We start from the raw sequence: 21,106 nt of genomic DNA, 5'->3' as shown, positions 1-21,106 counted from the left end.
AACCTCTTGTTAATGGTTCGTCACACAAGGCTCACACATTAACTTACTTATTTCCTAGTTAACCCTAGTTTCACGTTCGTTATTCCTAGGCATATAATCTTGATGGTCATCAAAATCATAAGAGACAAGCAATCATTATTGAGTGAATCATTGGAAGAAATCAGGATGAACAATCGAATGTTTGTTTTCGATTTTTGAAGTACGTCGGAAAATTCAAGATGGTCGGAGAAGATGACCGGAAAATTCAAAGATGGTCAGAAAACTCATGTATGGCTGAAAAAGACACCAGAAACCATCAAAACCCACTATACCTCGTCATAATGGTTTTTTTCTGAACAATTTCAACAAGTTCAATGATATATTGAGCACGAAAATAAGTTTAGTAACTAAATGTGAACAAAATGTATAGTTGGTTATCCTTACAATTATTATCCCAAGAAAAAAAAAATAGATAATATTAACCTTGTGCGTGAGAATAATCCTTCACTTTTTGCTTGTCACATTAGTCTTTCATTTACTTTTCTTTCTCTCACCAAAACCCAAAATCTCACTTTATATATATATATATATATATATATATATATATATATATATATATATATATATATATATATATATATATATATATATATATATATATATATCCCTATTTTAATAAATAAATAATTTTAATCTCCATTTGACATGTATCACTCTAATATAACTATTTATTAATATCATGCTACATGTCAAAGAGATATATTAGGCAATAATTCAAAATTCAAATTTATTTTTTCTAATTATAACTTAAATTTAAAGTTATATTAACTTTAAAATTTTGATATATCTCATAATTAGTGATTTATTTTAAATAATTGATAAATAATTTATGAATTTTTACTATAAAAATTTAATTTATTTTGTAACCGTAGTGCCCACGGGTTATAAACTAGTATATATATATATATATATATATATATATATATATATATATATATATATATATATATATATATATATATATATATATATATATATATATATATATATATATATATATATATATATATATATACTTCATAAAAATAATATATTTATTTTATAAGGATTAAAAACCATAAATTTTAATATATTTTTTATAACTTTTTAAAATGTATATAATTTAATAAATATTAAAAAACTATGAAAAAAAAAATTAATAACTAAACGATAGAGTGGGGATAAACTCCCGTCCTTTTTCCCCTCACCGACCATATTATCATGTTCGAAGATGGGACTTTCCCTCACTCTTTTACTTCTGCACACCGTCGGCCGATTGAGAATTACAAATTTTGGATTAATTATTTTTATAAAATTTTAACAACCAATAAAAAAGGATAGTAATTTCAGCAAGCCACTCATGGTGTGCAACGTGGCAACGTCAACGTTGTGATAATGCTTGGGATCTGAATTTCGATTTTTATATTTGTTTTATCTTTCCACACAATCGGATTCATCCATATACTCAGCAGTCAGTAACCACTACAAGTCTACAAGTCTTGCCTCCCTGAACATGGAGACCAACGGAAGCGATACCAAGCTTCGGTGGAGAAAATCGACCTCAATTCGCCGGAGAATAATAATGTTTCCCCTACCATTCCAAGGCCATATCAATCCCATGCTTCAGTTAGCAAACATTCTTCACACCCAAGGTTTTGAAATAACCATCATACACACCGAATTCAACTCCCCCTATCATTCCAGCTATCCTCACTTCATCTTCAAGTCCATCCGGGACCGATTTTTCGAGATTGAAAGCCGATTAACGAAGGAAGACGCCAGCTTTTTCATTATATACCTTAACAGAAGCTGTGAAGAGCCGTTTCGGGATTGTCTCACTAGGTTATTGGCGGAAGACGAAGAGGGGTCGATTTCCTGTCTAATCTCAGATGCCCTATTCTACTTCACACAAGCCGTGGCAGATTCCCTTAATCTCCCTCGATTGGTGCTCCGGACAACCAGTCTTGCTTCCGCCATTGCTTATGGCGCTTTACCCTTTTCCTCTGGAACTGGTTGTTTTAACCTTACAAAAGGTCAGTACGCTCTTCTTCTTCTTCTTCTTCTTCTTCTTCTTCTTCTTCTTCCAGGTTCATTTATCCCATCATCTTTATAAACTAGCCGTATAACTTGCTCTGCTTCTTCTGGGTTTTCGTTCAACATTACTCTTCTTGCACGCGAATATTTAGGTAGTAATTAACTGTGGTGGTTGTTTCGTTTAGATTTTTGTTTGGGAGGATTCTTAATATAACTTCTGAATCGACGTTTCCAGAATCAAATTATGAAGCATCGGTGCCGGAATTTCCACTTATGAAGGTCAAAGACGTCGTAAAGATGACAACCAATCCAGAAGGTATGGGGATATTTGTCACCAACATGCTTAAACAGATGAAGGCATCATCAGGGATTATCTGGAACACCTTCAAAGAACTTGAACAACCTTCACTAGAGACCATTTGCCAAGAATTTTCAGTTCCGAGCTTCACTTTAGGCCCATTCCACAAGTACTTCCGGGCATCCTCAAGCAGCTTGATCGAACAAGACCGAACTGTTCTCTCATGGCTAGACACCCAAGCCCCTAAATCTGTGATATACATAAGCTTTGGCAGCGTTGCACGTATAACCGAATCAGCATTTCAAGAATTGGCCCATGGATTGACGAATACGGGATTACCATTCTTGTGGGTGGTTAGACCAGGGTTAGTTCCTGGTTCAAAATGGCTGGAGTCATTGCCGGAAAAGTTCCTAGAAAGATTGGGCGATGGCGGACGTATAGTGAAATGGGCTCCTCAAGAAGACGTGTTAGCTCATCCAGCAACCGGTTGTTTTTGGACTCATTGTGGATGGAATTCAACGTTGGAGAGCATATGTGAAGGAGTTCCTATGGTTTGTTCACCTTGTTTTGTCGACCAACCAGTAAATGCAAGATATGTGTGCGATGTATGGAAGATTGGTGTTTTGTTGGAGGATGGGTTTGACAGGGTGGGGATTGAAAAGGCGATTAAAAGAGTAATGATGGAAAAAGAAGGAGAAGAAATCCGAGAGAGAATAACTAGTCTTAAAGAGAAGGTACATCTTTCTCTTGAAGAAGGTGGATCGTCTCATCAGTCATTGAAGGGATTAGTGGATTATATTTTATCCTTTTGATCCATAAAAAAACACATGCAATTTGAAGTATTTTATGTTTCAAATTTTATCATTAAATTGGCAACTGATTTGATGTCGAGATTTAAGAGAAGTTTTGTGGATATATTTCTAATTTTCCTATCCTAATAAAAGAATAGTTATTAGTGTCTCATATTAGCCCTCCTAAGCTTTTGTTTTTAAAAAAAAGACCCGAAGAATCGACCAAAACTGAGAAGGTGAGTCTTACCAAGACTCCAAGAGTTTGGTAGGAAGCCCATGTGACCAATGATGTTTCTCTCTTTCTTAAGTTAAATTAAGATGCTCTAATAACACAATAAGATGTTATTCTCTATCCTAACAAGTTACAATTTTGAGTTTTGATTATTGATTATGAATGAACTGAATTAATACATCAAGAGAGAAGATTGATATGTAACTATTCATTGTGCTGTATCCGAACATGGGGATTCTCCGGAATTTAATTCCAATTTTGAAAGAATCCTACTAAATCCCGTGAATATTGTACACCCAAATTTAGTGTTTTTGTATTTATGTCTAATAATGTGAATTCATTTTGATAGGGTTTTTATGTTAGACTTAGTACATGATATGGCCAAATATTTTGCAAGAAAGTGTATGAAGATGTCATTCTATTGGCAGGTTAGCATGTTTTCTGTGAACATATTCTCAAGTTCTATGAATAGCACCTAAATTTTTTGATGTACATGCTTTCAAATAGAAAAAATCAACACTTGATGACATTTGAATCAAGAGTAATTTATTATATTGGCTTTGTTGGTTTTTTTGGGAAAGAATATTGGTTTTTGTTGTGTGTTCCTTGCACTGTGGAACATGGCTCAAAGTAAAGGAATTAGAATTTTGGCGCATTTGTATTGAAGAAATCATTTTGGTTACTCAAGGGCATACATGCCAGAGAGAACTAATAGAAGATCTACAATGTGGTTTAATCTCAAAGGGTTCTAATTGTAATAGATTTCTTTTTTATCTATTATACTGGGTTGCTTTGATAATTTCAAAACAGTAAGTTTAAAAAACGTGGTGTTAATATATTAGAAAATATTAATTTTACACTATTTATAAGTTCGAAAGTAATGATTGGTGATAAGTTTTTATCTTTAAAATTTTGAAGAACATAACAAGATTTATTGAATAATGGGATGCATTAACCTTTCAGTTAGAGGTGATTTTGTTACCTCTTCTTTTTATTTTGGTTGCTTTTGATGGTTAGGCTTATGTACCAATTGTTTACCCAAAATTTAGTTTAGCACACCAAGAAAGAGTAATCCTGGTTCATAAATTAAAACAGAGCATGTGTCAATTGTGTTTGACCTTTTATATATATATATATATATATATATATATATATATATATATATATATATATATATATATATATATATATATATATATATATAGAGAGAGAGAGAGAGAGAGAGAGAGAGAGAGAGAAAGAGAAAGAGCTAGTTTCAAATGTGGATTAACATCTATTGTGAGGACGGACGTGTGGACAGTGTTATTCTGTGAGAATGACAAAGAAATATTTTTTTTGATAATGTGAATACGTTCAGTCTTACATAATTATTGTGATTATCACATATTCTCACTACTTAAATCGTCTATAAGGTTATTATATACTTATTTATATTATTCTCATTCTGTCATAATGTTATCAGGATGTTATTGAGTTGTATTCTTTAAGAATGAAAACGATACATGAGAAAAAAAATGAATAAGAATTATTGAGAATGCCATGGAAATGAAAATAGTTGAGTAAGGTTGAACGTATTTACATTACTAAACAACTTATTTTCTTAGTAATTCTCATAGATAACACTGTCCACACGTCCGCACAATAGTTGTCCATCCACATTATAGCCTAGCCCTATATATATATATATATATATATATATATATATATATATATATATATATATATATATATATATATATATATATATATATATATATATATATATATATATATATATATATATATATTCATTTGAGAACAATTATGAATTTGAGAGCAATTTTGTACCACCCTTTCGTTAAACGAAGAAAAAGAGGCGTGTCATGTTTTACTTACCGGAGGGGCTTATGTGTAATTTAACCTTTCTATTCTCTGTGCTTTGCTTATTCTCGTACAAAGCAGCGGCACCCCACTCCGATCCTTCCCTTCACCCAATACTGCCTCCTCCCGTTAATCTGAAAGATACCATCAGTCATTAGCGAAGTTTACCACCACTGGAATCAAGAAGCTGATTTTTGATGAAATCAAGAAGATAATTGAAGTATTAGATCGATCGAAAAAGGGAAAGGAGATGTCAATCGCTTAGATCGAGGGAGTTAAAGCCCTCGTTCTCAAATGTGAGCGTATCAAATGGAATTTCTATAAGAAATACACTCACGCATTGAATCTGGATGATCTAAATGCATTGTTTCTAAGATTTTGTCAGATTAATCTTCAGTTGCTGAATACTAGGAGTATAATGACCGTCGCCGGAATCACCAAAGATGCCTCTTCACTCTCTCATGATCCACTTGTCAACTACGACTTGCACCTTCACTCATCTCGTCGTTGAAAATCAAAATTAAACATCAATGTTAAGCATCATCAAACTCTTTCTCTTCTTTTTCACTTACATACAGAAAACTGCATTGAATCTAATTTTACAACTATTAGATTCCTGGAATCTTGTTATAAGAGACGAAAATGTCCAAAGTCCTAAAAAGTTCCATTGGCAAATCTTCAATTATCTTGTTGACACTCTTTTACCTGGCATGAAGCTTGGAAGAAACTTCAAGACATGTTTAGAGACATATCTATCATCATGGAAAATTTCTGATAATCCATCACGAGGTAAGTATACTTACCGATTTGATTTCACAAGTTACCCCCAATTAATTATGAGAAAGAATTTGGTTATCTCTTTTAGATTGGATTCATGGATTGGTCTAAGGCTTAGTGGAATCCTATTATCAACACTTGAACTTAACGTTAGTTACAAAATCGACAAAAATGGGATCCTTATATGGTGAAAGTTAACATTGAGGAAGAGTTTTTGGTGTCACAAACCAAATGTTTGATAAAAGTCCTCTTAGAATTTTTCATAGTGGAGTTGGATTTGATGAGCTACCTACAACATTTTATATGTTTTTTGCATTTTTAACTTGGTTCTTGATTTTTATGTTATGAGATGCTAAAAATTGCCAATGAAAACCATTTGAAACAAGTTCATATATGAACAATGACTAGCATAATAAACATGGAATCAAATATAAAAACGAATGGTAAGTTGATAACAAAAACATTCATTAAAAGTGACAAGAAACTATAATCATTAAGAATATGTGGTATATTACCCTGAAATACAGCATTCCAGGAAGCATTCCTGAGTTTTTCAAGAAGCTCTTCTGGTTTACTAACCGTAGCCCTCTTGGTTACCATACTTACCAGATAACGAAATTTCCAATAACCCAATCATATAAAGTAACTAAGAAACTATAAGCTAGATGGAAACTATAACCAATGAATAGAAATCCAAACCTCTGAATAGTTATTTTAGCTAATAAGTTTAGCCTTTTCCAATCTAAGTTTAAGAATTTGTTCAATAATTAGAGTATTATCTAGTCTTCCAAAAAATGAGCAGGTTATATAAACATCATAAGGAATATGGATAGTGCTCAAGTTGTGGGTAAATGTTTAAAATGATTTTTATTTTGACAATTTTTTTGTTGTTGATAATCAGGTTGACCACCGGTCCACACCTGTTCGCACAATTCCAATACATCCCACCATTCATTATCTCCTTTAGTTTCCTTGATATGATCAGATGCTTAATTTCATGTAGGATAGTTTCTCAAGGTTTGGGAAATCATAAATGAAAAGACTTTATGTGACAACCCGAAATTTCTATCTTGTAAAGCCTATCAATTCAATCAAAATCCAGACTTGTTTCTGATTGACTTTTAGTTTTGTTAAGGGTCTGTTTGAGCGTTCTAAGCCTAGTACACTCAAGGATTGGGTGTTAGGAAGTATTTATTTGAGTTCATTGAGTTGCAATCGATCCGGAACCACCTTCACAAGGAGTTTACGACCGTAAACTAGGGTTCACGACCGTGAACCCATGTTAATCGTAAACCCCTCTTCATATATATGGTGTTCCTTCATTATTCATTCATTTCTCACATCTTCAAGTCAAGAACTCTCATTTCTCTCTCAAGTATCATCAAGGATATCCTTCTTGATTTTCAAAAGTGTAAGTGATTCTTCCTTTCTTACTTGATATCTTATTCACCTGAAGCTCTTTGATTTCATCCATGAATTCCACGTTTTTGGTTTAGATCTTCAAATATTCATCTTTTCACCAAGAATACACACTTGTTCTTGGGGCCGTAAACACCTTCAAGATTTCCATTAAGTAAGTATCCTTTCCATACACTTGTTATCCATTAGAAGCTCTTGAATCCCCATGAAACAAACACCTTTTAGGCATGATCTTCAAGAGTTCACGACTGTGAACCCTTCATGTGGTTGTGAACCCGTCAAGTAATCTTGATAGGGTCGTAAACCCTTCATAGATCATATGGTGGTCGTGAACCCTTCAACCCATGGCCGTAAACCTTTCATAGGATCAAGCCTAGGTCCGTAAACACTTCATGTGTGGCCGTAAACTCTCCTATGGTCGTAAACACTTATAGTGTGGCCGTGAACACCCTTTCATACAATCACATGTGATTGTAACACTTCATTTCAAGTGTTTCCTAGTCCCTAAGGTTGTTCACTTACATGATTAGTTGTTATATACACTAATTATATACATATATGTGTCATTATATGCTTAATAGGATCCGTTTGTGCTCGAGACTTCACTTGGCATACTTAGCATCCTATATCGATCTTGCATTCGAATCACTCACTACAGGTGAGTTCATACCCCTAAACTTATCTTTTAAATGATTTTAAATGCTTTTATGGGGGGATACAAGTAGAAAACAATATAGTTATAGTATCAATCACATGTGATTTATAACTATCAAACAAAAAGGATTTCTTCAAATTCAAAACTGTGTTATCAAACAAACTGTTTCAAATCATTTTATAAACTGACATCAAGTCGTCAATAGCCATTCAAATGGTTAAAACTCTTTTTATATGGTAAACTTATTATTGTGTAACAAAACTCTTATAAAACTTATATATTGTCAAAACCATGTCTATATAGATATAGTTATATAAATAAGGTTGAAAGGGCTTAGGACTGATAACTCGTCTTATTTCATGTTCCTTGTTTGGTTGTGGACTTAGGGTATCGGTTGTTTCTCCGAGTGTCATTTAAATCTTAGTTATATATTATGTATATGTATGTAGATATAAAAGTCCTTCCAATCAGTTCAATACCTTTGTTTAGCAAAGGTGTACAAACATGATCAATCATTTAACTATAGAGCTTACTAGTAAACTATAATAAGTATAGTTTAGAGGATTACTACTTACTATTTCTAGAACAATGAAACTTACAAGAGTCAGTTCAAACATACTAATTGTAGAACAAGAAGGAACATACTATATACTAGAACAAGAAGGAACATACTATACACTAGAACAGAAGGAACATACAATATACTAGAATAGAAGGAACATACTACACTAATACAAGAACAAGATAACATTAACGTGAGCCACTACTTCATAGCATGGCATTTTACTACTATGTCACGTTTTGTAACCATATTTTTATGGAAGGAGAGCGTGAGTTTGTGTATAGATCTATACGGGATTGACCATCCTACACCTTGTTGCTAGCTACAGTGGGACCTGCAGGTCTACGGGTGACAAAATGTCATACCATTTTCGATGTCTTTGGAACGTCGTGTTTTATACTAGTCAAATCAAGCATGGTTATAACCTCAACACATTTTACCTTAATTAAACAAATTGGTTTTAAGGTAGTTAGCACTTGAGTAGTTACCACATATAATACTACTGTACAACTTTATTTTCCCATTACATTCATATAGTGATCTTATCACATAAAAGGTAATGTAAACTAGTTTCTGGTAATGATAGTCATACTTGGGAAAAACACTCACTTTTACAAAAGAACAAACATGCAGAACAGTTGGGTCTTGGTAGAAGGCTACTTTCCATTTTAGTAGAAAATATAGGATTTTCTAGGAAGTATACAACCATTTACATCAAAACACTTACAAATTTTCATCAAACTTATACAAATAATTGACACTAAAATACTTATGAACTCACAAGCTTAAATACTGATATACTCTTTCAAAATAACTTGTATTCTCAGGTTACCAATAGACAGGTACAGATGGCCAAGTTTAGAGAAGACAGAGTACTTTCAAGACTCGTATTTTATTTTGATATATATATATATATATATATATATATATATATGGTGTCTTACAAATACATTCAGAACACACATGTATAACTTATACTATTAATGCAATGGATGATGTTGTTGCTTGTTTTACTATTGTGCATTGTTATAATACTGAACATGAAGTCCTCCGCCCCCGAACGTTTCCGCCGTTCTGTTTTGGGGGTGTGACACTTTCCAAACATTGGGCAAACAAAATATGAATTTGAATTTTCACCCAATATACTTGGTCTTTACGAGAACCGTATGAATGACTAATATAATATATAATAGAAAAGAACCGTCTTTTCTGTATAGTTACATATACCACAAGATATGCTAACCAATTCAGGGAGAGGTATAAGTGATATCTTTTTCAGTCTTGGAAGAAAACGAGTTGATGGGGAGTGGTTACTTCATCCCTGGTGTGGCTACTGTCTTGCCTACCATCGTAGCTAAACTACATGCAATGCAGGAGAAATACATGGTTGCCCCTCTCCTTGCCACATCAAACATCAAGGTATACTACATACATTTACTTATTTACTCTTTTTATTATTTCAAAATATTATAACTTTTGAACTAAAAACATTGTGGTTTAATACGACTATATAAACCATATTCTATGTATATTGTTAGTTAAAATCAGTAACATACTACGGTTATTATCACTACACAATATACATTTAAAAATATACTTTTCTTAGTTTTATAAATAGTTTTGTATTTCTGTATGTGTTACTTGTAATTAATATACTTTGAAAATAGTTTAATATTGGCATATTGAACATTAAAACCAAAATGTTCATGAGATAGTTGAAAGATCCATTTTTGGTATCTTTTGCTCGAAATTTTTTTCCTTTATTAAAATTTTATAATAAAGTCCACTGATATAAAATTTTAAAAATTTCTTATATCCAGCAAAATGCTTACATCCTATTTCGCGATTATGCTACATGAGAACTTGCTCAGGTTAACATTGTTCTTGTAACCTTCTCATTGTTTCTGTTGTAGCATGTGAAATGTCTATAGAAAAGTAATTATTCATTATTTTTTCATCATCTATATATCCTACAGAATAAAACTAAAATAACAAGTTGATGACTAAAATTGTAAGATCGTGAATCACACATGAAATCTTGGGTACCTTTAGATTCTCGAGGTATAAAAAGAAAGAAAATTGAAGTAATAAGAACATTTAAATTGGATGATAATAAGACAAATCTTCATTATAATCGGGTTACTAGCATACAAAAGTATAAGGGTTTGATCACTACAACAAAGAGTAAATGGCTAAATCGATAAGTTGTTAAAATGTTTTGTGTTTTTCTGTATAACTCATATGTGATTTAATACATCTAATCACATGTGATTAAATATATATAATCACATGTGATTACATAAACGAGAATAAGGATGAATTTTTAAACTAAAAAATGAACCAAAACCGAAAACTGTTGGAACCGAATAGTGGTAGTCGGTCCAGTTTTCGGTTCTTAGTTAAAAGCTTATTCGGTTTTCGGATTTTCTATTATGGTCCAGTTCATTCCGGTTCCGGTTCCGAACACCTTCTTAAATGGAATATTTCTTAATAGACTGAACTAGAACCGGTTAGAACTGAATAGTGGTATTCGATTCGATTTTTGGTTATTAGTTTGACAAAATGATTCCACATATTGATTGTATAAAGTTTTGTTTAAAATAAGGCTATACTTTAGATAAAATCACATATTATTAAATACATAAGAAAATATATTAAATCTAAAACCTAAAAACTAATCTTTTTTATATAAATCATATGTGATTTGACACATATAATCACATATGATTAGCTACATGAGCACAATTATTGAATCAAGAAAGAAAAAATGAATATTTTCCACAAAACTCATACGTAATTAGATACATAAAATCACATGTGATTATATGTATTTAATTACATATGATTTATATGGACAATCTTCATTTTTCCATTTTAAATTCAATAGTTGGTCTTGTTTATTTAATCATATGTAATTATATGTATTCAGTCACATGTTATTTATATGGAAAAGATTCGTTTTCATGTTCTTGATTCAATTGTTGTTATCATCTATATAGTCACATGTGATTATATGTATATAATCAAATATAATTAAGATGGAGAAGATTTATTTTTTCATTTTTTATTCAATAATTGTTCTTATGTATTTAATCAAATGTGATTGTACGTATTTAATCACATATTATTAATATCCATGCGATCAAATACACATAATCACATATGATCAAATACATGATAAATGTGGATGAATCGAGAACGCAAAAACAAATTTAGTCCATATAAATCATATGTGATTATATACACATAATCACATGTGATTAAAAACACAATCAAAGAGAAAATAAGGAATTATGTACATAAGTTTTATAAGAATAATACAACAAAGCACAAGCTAAATAATTTTATAATTGTTGTGTAGGTCCTCGAAAAGGAAAGGATCCATCTAGCTTATGCCAGCTAATTTTCAAGTTCAAGGAGGTAAGTTACACTAACTCTCTTATTATGTAGGCATTACTTGTTTTATGTTATTGTTCACGGATACCCTAATCTGATAGAGTGAACAAGGAAAGGCAAAATGTAGTTTGTTCTCTATTGAAACAAGCAGGCACGATTCATTTCCACGTTCTCGATTTGTTAATTGTTCTCGTGTATTAAATCACTTGTTATTATATAATCTAATCACATATGACTTATATGCACAAGATTCATTTTCGTGTTTTCGATTCAATAGTTTTTTTCCACATTAATCATATGTGATTAAATACATAAAATCACTTATGAGTAAATACATGAGAAAAAAATAATGAATCAAAAATGCAAAAACGAATATTATCAATATAAATCATATGTGATTTGATACATATAATCACATGTGATTAAGTACATGAGTACATCTATTGAATCAAGAAATAAATAATGAATCTTGTCCACATAAATCATATGTGATTAGGTACATGTAATTACATGTGATTATATGTATTTAATCTCATCTGATTTATGTGGACAATATTTATTTTTGCATTTTTAATTAAATAGTTGGTCGTGTGTATTTAATCACATGTGATTATATGTATTTAATCACATATGATTTATGTGAAAAAGATTTGTTTTCATGTTCTTGATTCAATAGGTGTTCTCGTGTACATTATCACAATATGATTAATATGGATAAGATTCGTTTTCGTGTGTTTTATTCAATAGTTATTCTCATTTAATGAATCACATGCGATTGTATGTAATTAATCACATATGATTAATGCACACAAAATTTATTTTCATGCCCATATAAATCATATGTGATTACATACATGTTATAAACGTGGCGGATTGTGGGTGGTGGTGGGTTATAGGGTGGGGTAGGTGGGTGATGGTGGTGGTGGGTTCTAGTGGAAAAAGAAAAACTATTGACTTTATCTAATCACGTATGATTTATCTGAACAAAATTCATTTTCGTTTTCGCGATTCAATAATTTTTCTTGTATATATAATCATATATGATTATATGTATCTAATAAAATATGAATTATATGTACAAAAATAAATTTTTTCTATATAAATCATTTGTAATGATATATATATATATATATATATATATATATATATATATATATATATATATATGTATATATATATATATATATAATCACATGTAATTATATACACAAAACAACTATTGAATCAAGAACATTAAAACAAAGATGTGTTCACATTAATCATATGTGACTAATTACTTATAATCACATGCGATTAAATATATGATAAAAATTTGAAACAAAAACTGTCACACCCCAAAACCACGAACGGCGGAAACGTTCAGGGGTGGAGGACGTCATGTACAGTATCACAACAATGTAATATAATAAACAAGAAACAACATCATCCATTGCATTATAAGTAAAGTTTTAATACATGTGTGTTCCTTCATTGTAGTAAGACACCAAAAAAAATATACAATCAAAATAAAAGACAAGACTTGTCTGCTCCGTCTTCTGAAAACCTGGCCATCGTACCTATCTACTGTTGACCTGAGAATACAAGTTATTTTGAAAGAGAGTATCAGCTTTAAAGCTGGTGAATTCATAAGTATTTAAGTGTCGTTGCCTTGCTTTCTAAAATTTATTTTAAAAGTCATGTAAACCTTTAAATGAAAATGATGATGTAAGTATGAAAAGCCCTAGAAAATCCCTTATTTTCTATCAGTTTGAGATGTAGTCTTCTACCAAGACCCGAATGTTTTGTTATGTAAAATGATAGTTTTTCCTTTCTATTGACTAGTACTAAAAGTACTTAGTCTAACTCATCATTTATGTGAAAGTGTCACAAAATAAAGTAAACAGGAAAAATTACTAATGTAAGTGTTATCCCGAGGTACTAGGGCTAACACGACGTATATAACTGTTATCCCGAGGTACTAGGGCTAACACGACGTATATAACTGTTATCCCGAGGTACTAGGGCTAACACAACCTATATAAATGTTATCCCGAGGTACTAGGGCTAACACAACCTATATAACCTAATGAACATCCGAAGATTGTCCAATTGTCCTCTGTAGCAGCAGCAGGGCGGAGGAAGGGTTAGTCCCTGTAAAGGTACTCCTAGTATAAGTAATAACCATAGGCATCCGTAGATGTTCATCACCCACTGTTGCTAACAGATGGGTTCCGGAATGGTTAATCCCATCCATATATCCCTAGGTACTAGGGATAGGGACCCACCTAGGTATCCCGAGGTACTAGGGATAGGGTCTTGTCTAGATATACCAAGGTACTAGGGATATGCAGGAAGATTTACACAGAAGGTACTAATAATCATCCTCGCAATTCGAGATACAAGTATTCATGTAAGTAATACACAGGTAACTTTATCTACGTAAAGGTACTCATGTAAGGTATTCATGTATCATGTAAGCATATGTAAACGTACTCATGTATCAGGTAATGTACTAGTAAAGACTCATGAATGAACTGACTCTTGTGTGATTCCTTGTAATAGGAATAATGTTTGATATCTTCAAATTATCCCTATGATAATTTACTGAAAGGTAATTAGTTGTTCAAGTAGGTTTATACACTCTTACTACTCAAGGGTGTGGGAAACTAAATGAAAGATGTAAACTATAATCTCTAAATATATATGAACATATGCGTATAAGTATAGTTTGGTTCAAGAAGGTAAAATTTATGGTTTTCTAAGATATCTAAGAGTTTTGAACAATAATTAAGAGTGACTTGATGTCATTTTAATAAACATTTCAAAACTAATACTTTTGTTATCAAGGTATTTTAAGATAGAAAACCATTTCATGTGTCACCTTTTGAAATATGTGAAATCTACTGAGTGAAAACACAGTTATAAAATACATCAGATTGATTTAATAACATACTGTTTTCTACTTGTATCCCCCCCCCATTAAAGCATTTAAAATTATTTAAAACATTGATTAAGGGGTATGAACTCACCTGTTATGAGTGGTTCTAGCTGGTACGCGTGTAGGGATGAGAAGTTCCACGAATGAAGTCCCGAGACACAATAAGTCCTAAATGATATTTAAGGACACATAACGACATGAATATAGTGTTTATAACAACTATATGAAAGATAACACCTTTCGGGACTAGGAAACACCTTGACCAAGTGTTGGAATCACATGTGATTCAACATAGGAAGGTATAAGGGCGCACTTATGAGTTTACTACCATGAGTTCATGGCCCAAGGGAGTTTACGGCCGTAAACTCATGGTCACTCATGGGTTTGTGTAAGTATGAAAGCTAAGGAATGATTTAGGGACATTAGCTCTAGCATAGGATGAGAAAGACCACCTTCTTTGGAGTTTTTGAGGTGTTCACGGACCAAATGAGTTTACTACCATAAACTCATGGCCAAATATACTTATGGGGGTCCTAAAGGTCATAAGGAAGCATTCTAAATTCATGCCTAAGCCCTTGGAAGTGTTTGTGGCATAAAAACACCCCTAACTTGAGTTTACGGCCCATGGACCATTTGGTCATGTGTTTGCGGCCGTAAACACTTGTGGGTGTTGGTATTTTGGTTGTTTTGGGTCTTAGACACATCAAGGTAAAAAGCTATGCTAGTCTCTTGGCTTAAGGGTGGCATTTAGGGCATTTTGACACCCTAAAATGGAGTTTACGGCCCAAGAACTTCCTTGGCCGTGAACTCACTTTCAACCCTTGATTCTATTTGTTTTGGATGTCTAACCATGTCATAGGTAGTCTCAAGGTTCATTTCCAAGGCTTTGAGGGTCATTGGGACACTTTTGGCCCTTAAAATGAAGTTTACTCTCCAAAAGGAGTTTACTCTCCAAGAGGAGTTTACTCTCCAAGATGTTCTTGGGGAATAAACTCTCAAATCTTTTTGTTTTGAGTTTGTTTTATGTCCCTAAACTCATTTGTGTACAAGTCCAAACTAGTTTCATGGCTTAAGGAAGGACTAGGCCTCATTTGGCTTTCGAAAAGGAGTTTACTCTCCAAGATGTTCTTAGGGAGTAAACTCACAGATCTTGTTGTTCTGTCGTGATTTTGATGTTATTAAGCACAATCTAAGCTATATAATACAACTAGATTGAAGTACTCACGTTTTGGGATAAAAACCCGAAGATCCGTGAGAGAGAATTTGGCTTTTCTCTAATTGGAAATGTAACTAATGAATTATTTGGTTCAGTTTTCTATTTATAGTCCTGAGATTTTTGGCAGAAAATATTTTATACCCGGAATGAACTCTAATATCATAGAGTATCGAAATAACAGTGTTGCACAAAACCCTAATGCATCCACTCTCCTGATATCTCCTTAAGTGTAAATCCTGAAAAACTCAAACTTATACCCAAGGTCTGGAATTTCACTGAAACTGTTCTAACCTCTATTGGCTTGATATGGTTTGTTCAGAATGGAAATTTCAGGTTGTCACATCATCCCCCTGTTAAAGGGAATTTCGTCCCGAAATTAGAATTTAGGCAAGGAAGTAGGTAAACGTGATCGAGTCGTTTGGTGAAAACTTCCTAATCGAGTTTCTCTCGCGCTCCTAAGTGAAATTGGGTTCTCAGTTGGTATTCCAACGAACCTTCACCAATGGGCGACGGCGTTGCTTCGTCCACTTGACCACTCGGTCGAGGTTCACTACGGTTCTAATACGAAGGCAAGGATCTCGTAAATCTCGATCTCATCGAGAGGGATTACGAAAATCCTAACTGAAAGATATTGTTTCAAGTTCGAGACGCGAAGGGGAAAATGTACGTTATTGAGTTCGCGGAGTAGGTCTAATTTGTGAGATGTAGGACCGATTCTGGTAAGAATCTCGGAGGTCCTAACTATATTGGATTTTAGCTTTCCACGCTTTACAAAGCGTATTAAGCCGTTCCCCGAGTTATGTTTCCTAAAGAATTTGGTCTCTCACTTGGAATTCCAAACGTTCTTTCTCTCACTTACTTCCCAGTCAGGGGCCATCCCTTGCTGGGTCAAAGTCGAAAGGGTTCCTGAAGTTTACGGGGAGTTCCGAATGGGCTAAGATAGTAGGTTTGTGAGACCTAGAATTTGGCGAATTTTCCATCGGTGACTATGGTGCCGACAAATTCCCAACGGTTTTGGATAATTTGACAGAGTACTCAAGAATTCCCACAACACTAAAAGTGTGTCTTAGGAAATTTGACTCTAAATTCCAAAACTCTTGTTCAGAGAACTTTGCGGAAAGTATATCCAAGGGTAATGTTTCTATGGGTTCTTTCTTACTACGAGGGTAGATAAGTAGTCATTATATGGAGAAATGACGAACTGGTCCTAGTAAGAAAGGCGTACTCTACTCATTCAGCTCATGAATACTATGGGCGTATTGGTCCTATCCGAGGGGTATCACTACGGACTCGAAGTGTCCGCATCGAGTTCGGAGGGTAGTCTTTAGGACATCCTTCCCTAACACTCGAACTAGTGATATTCAGATCTCAGGTCCATTTCTGAAGTAATTCTTTCCCTGTGTTTGCCCAATCAATTCGTCTACGCGAGGCAAAGACAACGATTTCTAAAGGAAATCTTAATGAAGTCTCCGGTCGTCGAGGTACATAAAATGCACTCTGTCGACTTCTGGTAAGAATAAGAGCGGAGCTCTCAAGGGTGAGAAGCCTGGTCTTCTAATTCTATTGTTGAGTAGTTCGCTGGGTTGTCCGGGCTGTTCTTGTATCTTCCGTAGGTGTTTAGACTGTAAGGCGATCTGGTTATAAGAGTCATACTGGGTTCTAAGTTTGTTCCTATGCCAATGCAATTACTCGTACTCCTGGACAGTCTCCGTCCTGAAGTTCATATTAGAATTCATACGTGATTCAATGATCACAATTTCGTGTATAGGAGTCGTATATAATCAAGACTGAAAAGGTAGTCGAATAACTGATTCTTCCTTAATCTCACATCCCATCGAGGGAAAAGAAGTTAAAGTGGAATCATCAATTCTAAACCTGTAGAACATTGATTATATATCACTCTCATGTATACATTCTTCAGTGATAGATAAACCGTATGAATCCTGGAATTGAACTTGACGTACTGCACGAGTAATACTGTGGGGATTCCTTCGGAAAGGAAAAGAACTATAAGGTACTCCTTGTATGAGGACTTCGGTGTTCTGATATAACGACTTTGCTAAAAGACGATTTCTGAGAAAGAGATATACTTATGGAGCTGGTATTTCGAGGATCAAATTTACTCGAGTCGTATGATAAAGTCGGAAACACATGGAAACTAAAGGCATTAGGTTTGAACATAAGGCGTTACAGACAAAACACAACAGTGTAACCATTAACAGAGTTACTGTACTTAGGATTTATTACAAGGCTATTGCTGCGAAACAAGGTATACTACAAAAGACAAGTATACGCAGCACGAGAGTCCCTTAACGGACGGAATCTCACAAAAGATAAGACTCTGGTTGCACTAGTTTTGGGATGGTTCATAAGTCTGTTACAACGAAACGCCTAAATCACATTAACGGGGGTCCGGAGTAGACTCTCCTGCGGCGGTGGTTGGTAGTAGACTTTCGTCTGTGCCAGCAATTTCTGCGCCTGGGCAGTTCCTTTTGTAGTGACGTACTTTGCCACAACCGTAGCAAACCTGGTTCACACTGGTGTTTGGCACTTGAGCGGCCTGAGCTGTTGGCGTCCTGCAGACACGGGCTGTATGCCCCTTCCTGTTGCAGTGTGAGCACTGCATCTCCCTACAAGGCCCATGGTGGTGAAAACTGCATTTAATGCATTTTGGGAGGCTTCCAGCATAAAGTTTGGCTGGTTTGGGGACCACTGGGACGCCCGAAGGGATGGTAGTAGGAGGTACTGATGTCGTAGTTGTGAAGGTTGTTATTGGTGGTTGTTTCCTGTTCGCCCTTCGAAGCGACTTGTCCTTAGAGTTAGTCCAAGACTTTCGTTTGATACTCTTGGTCTTAGGACTCGGGGTATCGTGGTAGTTTGTTGCTTGCTGGGGGTACTTGATTGTTACTTGGATGGGAATAGTTGTTAACAATCCCGCTAACACTTGCGTTGTTAGCGTTCAGATGGTTCAGAATGGCTGACACGGCAGCCGAGACTGCAGCTTGAAAGGTAGCTACATCAATCTGAAGAGTTGGTGTTTGGTTGATGGGTTGATCGTCTTTCTTGGATGACATGATTCTGTTACACGGAAGGAAACGAATTTGTGAGCGAAAATGGTTGAATCTAAACGTAGTTCGATCGCTCATGTAAAGAATAGAAGTATGTTCTCTAAGGTTCGACCTACATCCCTATGATGCAGTCTTAGTATGGAATGGAAGTATGTTCATGAAGGTTTGACCTACATCCCTATGATGCAGTCCTAGTAAAGATCGGAAGTAAGTTTCTTAAAACGGTCTCAATATGTTTGTTGTTCGAGCCGAGGTATTGTTGGTTGGTGAATAACATGATCCAACCATTACCAGAGACTTGGAGATGTCTCCGAAGTTAAATTGCTATAGTCCAATGACTTGACTAGAGCATGTTCCAAATAGACTCTAACGAAAGTATGATAAGAGTATTTGAACAAAGAATGACTCAGAATTTAGCCGACTGTCAATATCTTTGATATTCATGACGTACAGGTTCGGGAAAATGACCTTGTAAAAAGGTCTTACATCATAACCAAAGAAGATAGTTCCTGACAGTAAAAAGACCTAACCAAAGTACTTACCGTACAAGATAGTTTCATAGAAAATGCCACATCGGGCATAGGCAGAAAGAAGATTCCTTTCTAACAAGGAAAAGTAAAGTAAAGTATCTATTACCAGCGACGGTCATCCCTCTGGTGAACTCTCAGTTCAGCCAGTTGGCGTTCCACATCAAGTAGGTGTCTTTCGTACACTCTCTGGCGTACTCGAAGTTCCATGACTTCGGCTTGTGATTCAGCCAGTGTTTGCAGCAGGGTTTCATAGTCTCTCTCGGACCTCTCACGAGCATGTTTCAAGGCGACTGGTGCGAAGCATATGCATTCCTCCATTTGTATCAACTTCTGCGATACGTTGTAGAGTTGTCCTGCCCTGAATTTCATTTCGGGCAACTCTTCGGATCAGAATTGGCATGATTCTATCTGCTGAGCCCCCATTGCTCAGGTCATAGAAGCTTCGGTCACCATTAAATGGCATGGGCTGATCTTGTCCTTGGCTCCATGTTTCCAAACATTCCACCCACTTAGGCGTCGGGCCATGAAAAGTCGGACGTGGGTTAGGAATCGGAAAGGGAGCTGCCTGGGGTAGGTTCTCAACCTCGGGTTCGGAGATGGCATCGTCTGAAAGGTCGTCAGCATGGTGATCATTCAGAGGGATTGGATGATCATCATCTGGTTCTTCTCCAAACTATCCAGCAATCACTTCGTTCGGAAGGAACAGGTTGTCGTGGGGATGGAATCCAGCCATGTTATCTATGCGAGAATTGGGGTAAGAAAATAATTATTAGACGAACTATCTAGATAATTATTTAGGAAATCTTCATTAGTTCCATCGCTATTTGTAAAGTGCATACCAGTATATGTAATCAACATAGGATAGACCTTCGAATAAGTGACCTCAACTCCAAATTCACAAGGAATAGGGGTAAAGCAAAAATTCCACTTATTCTAAGTCTATAACATCCTAGTTACATATAACTTTAGCGTATCCACTTAGCAATTATCAACTTAGGAATGAAGATTCCAATTTAGTTCTCAAGTATAAAGTACTTATAGTAACACAAAACATCCCTATGGTATTTTAGACTTAGGTTCTGTTATAATGTTCTCATTGTGGTAATGTTGGTAAGTTTTTAGACTTGTTGCCATATCACAACCATTCTTGGGCATGTGCTAATCACTCCTTGGACCAGCATAGTTGATCAGGCTATGCCATTCCCAAGACTGACTATATATCCCCAGGCTTACTTGTGATATTCAACAATCGTAATACTTTTGTTCCTGTCATTGTAACACTGATTTTAGTATGAATGCAGGCACGTATACTTACTTAAATATTTTATTATTT

General features: G+C 34.5%; 1 protein-coding gene across 1 annotated transcript; it reads left to right on the top strand.

The window, feature by feature from the left end:
- Positions 1–1,457: 1,457 nt before the first annotated feature.
- Positions 1,458–3,313, top strand: LOC111912267 (UDP-glycosyltransferase 76G1). Its single transcript, XM_023907992.2, has 2 exons — positions 1,458–2,051; positions 2,288–3,313. Exons 1-2 carry the CDS (start codon positions 1,532–1,534, stop codon positions 3,160–3,162), a joined length of 1,395 nt encoding a protein of 464 aa, XP_023763760.1. The 5' UTR covers positions 1,458–1,531; the 3' UTR covers positions 3,163–3,313.
- The last annotated feature ends 17,793 nt before the right edge of the window (positions 3,314–21,106 follow it).

This window comes from Lactuca sativa, chromosome 2 (assembly GCF_002870075.4).
Source record: "Lactuca sativa cultivar Salinas chromosome 2, Lsat_Salinas_v11, whole genome shotgun sequence".
Lineage (NCBI taxonomy): Eukaryota > Viridiplantae > Streptophyta > Magnoliopsida > Asterales > Asteraceae > Lactuca > Lactuca sativa.
This window is presented reverse-complemented; position numbering and strand designations above follow the sequence as displayed.

Bases quoted from the DNA above. Each gene is read 5' to 3' on its own strand.
- LOC111912267 (XM_023907992.2), top strand. From the start codon at position 1,532: ATGGAGACCAACGGAAGCGATACCAAGCTTCGGTGGAGAAAATCGACC. The intron at 2,052-2,287 runs GTCAGTACGCTC...CGACGTTTCCAG, and splicing joins TTGTTTTAACCTTACAAAAG to AATCAAATTATGAAGCATCG.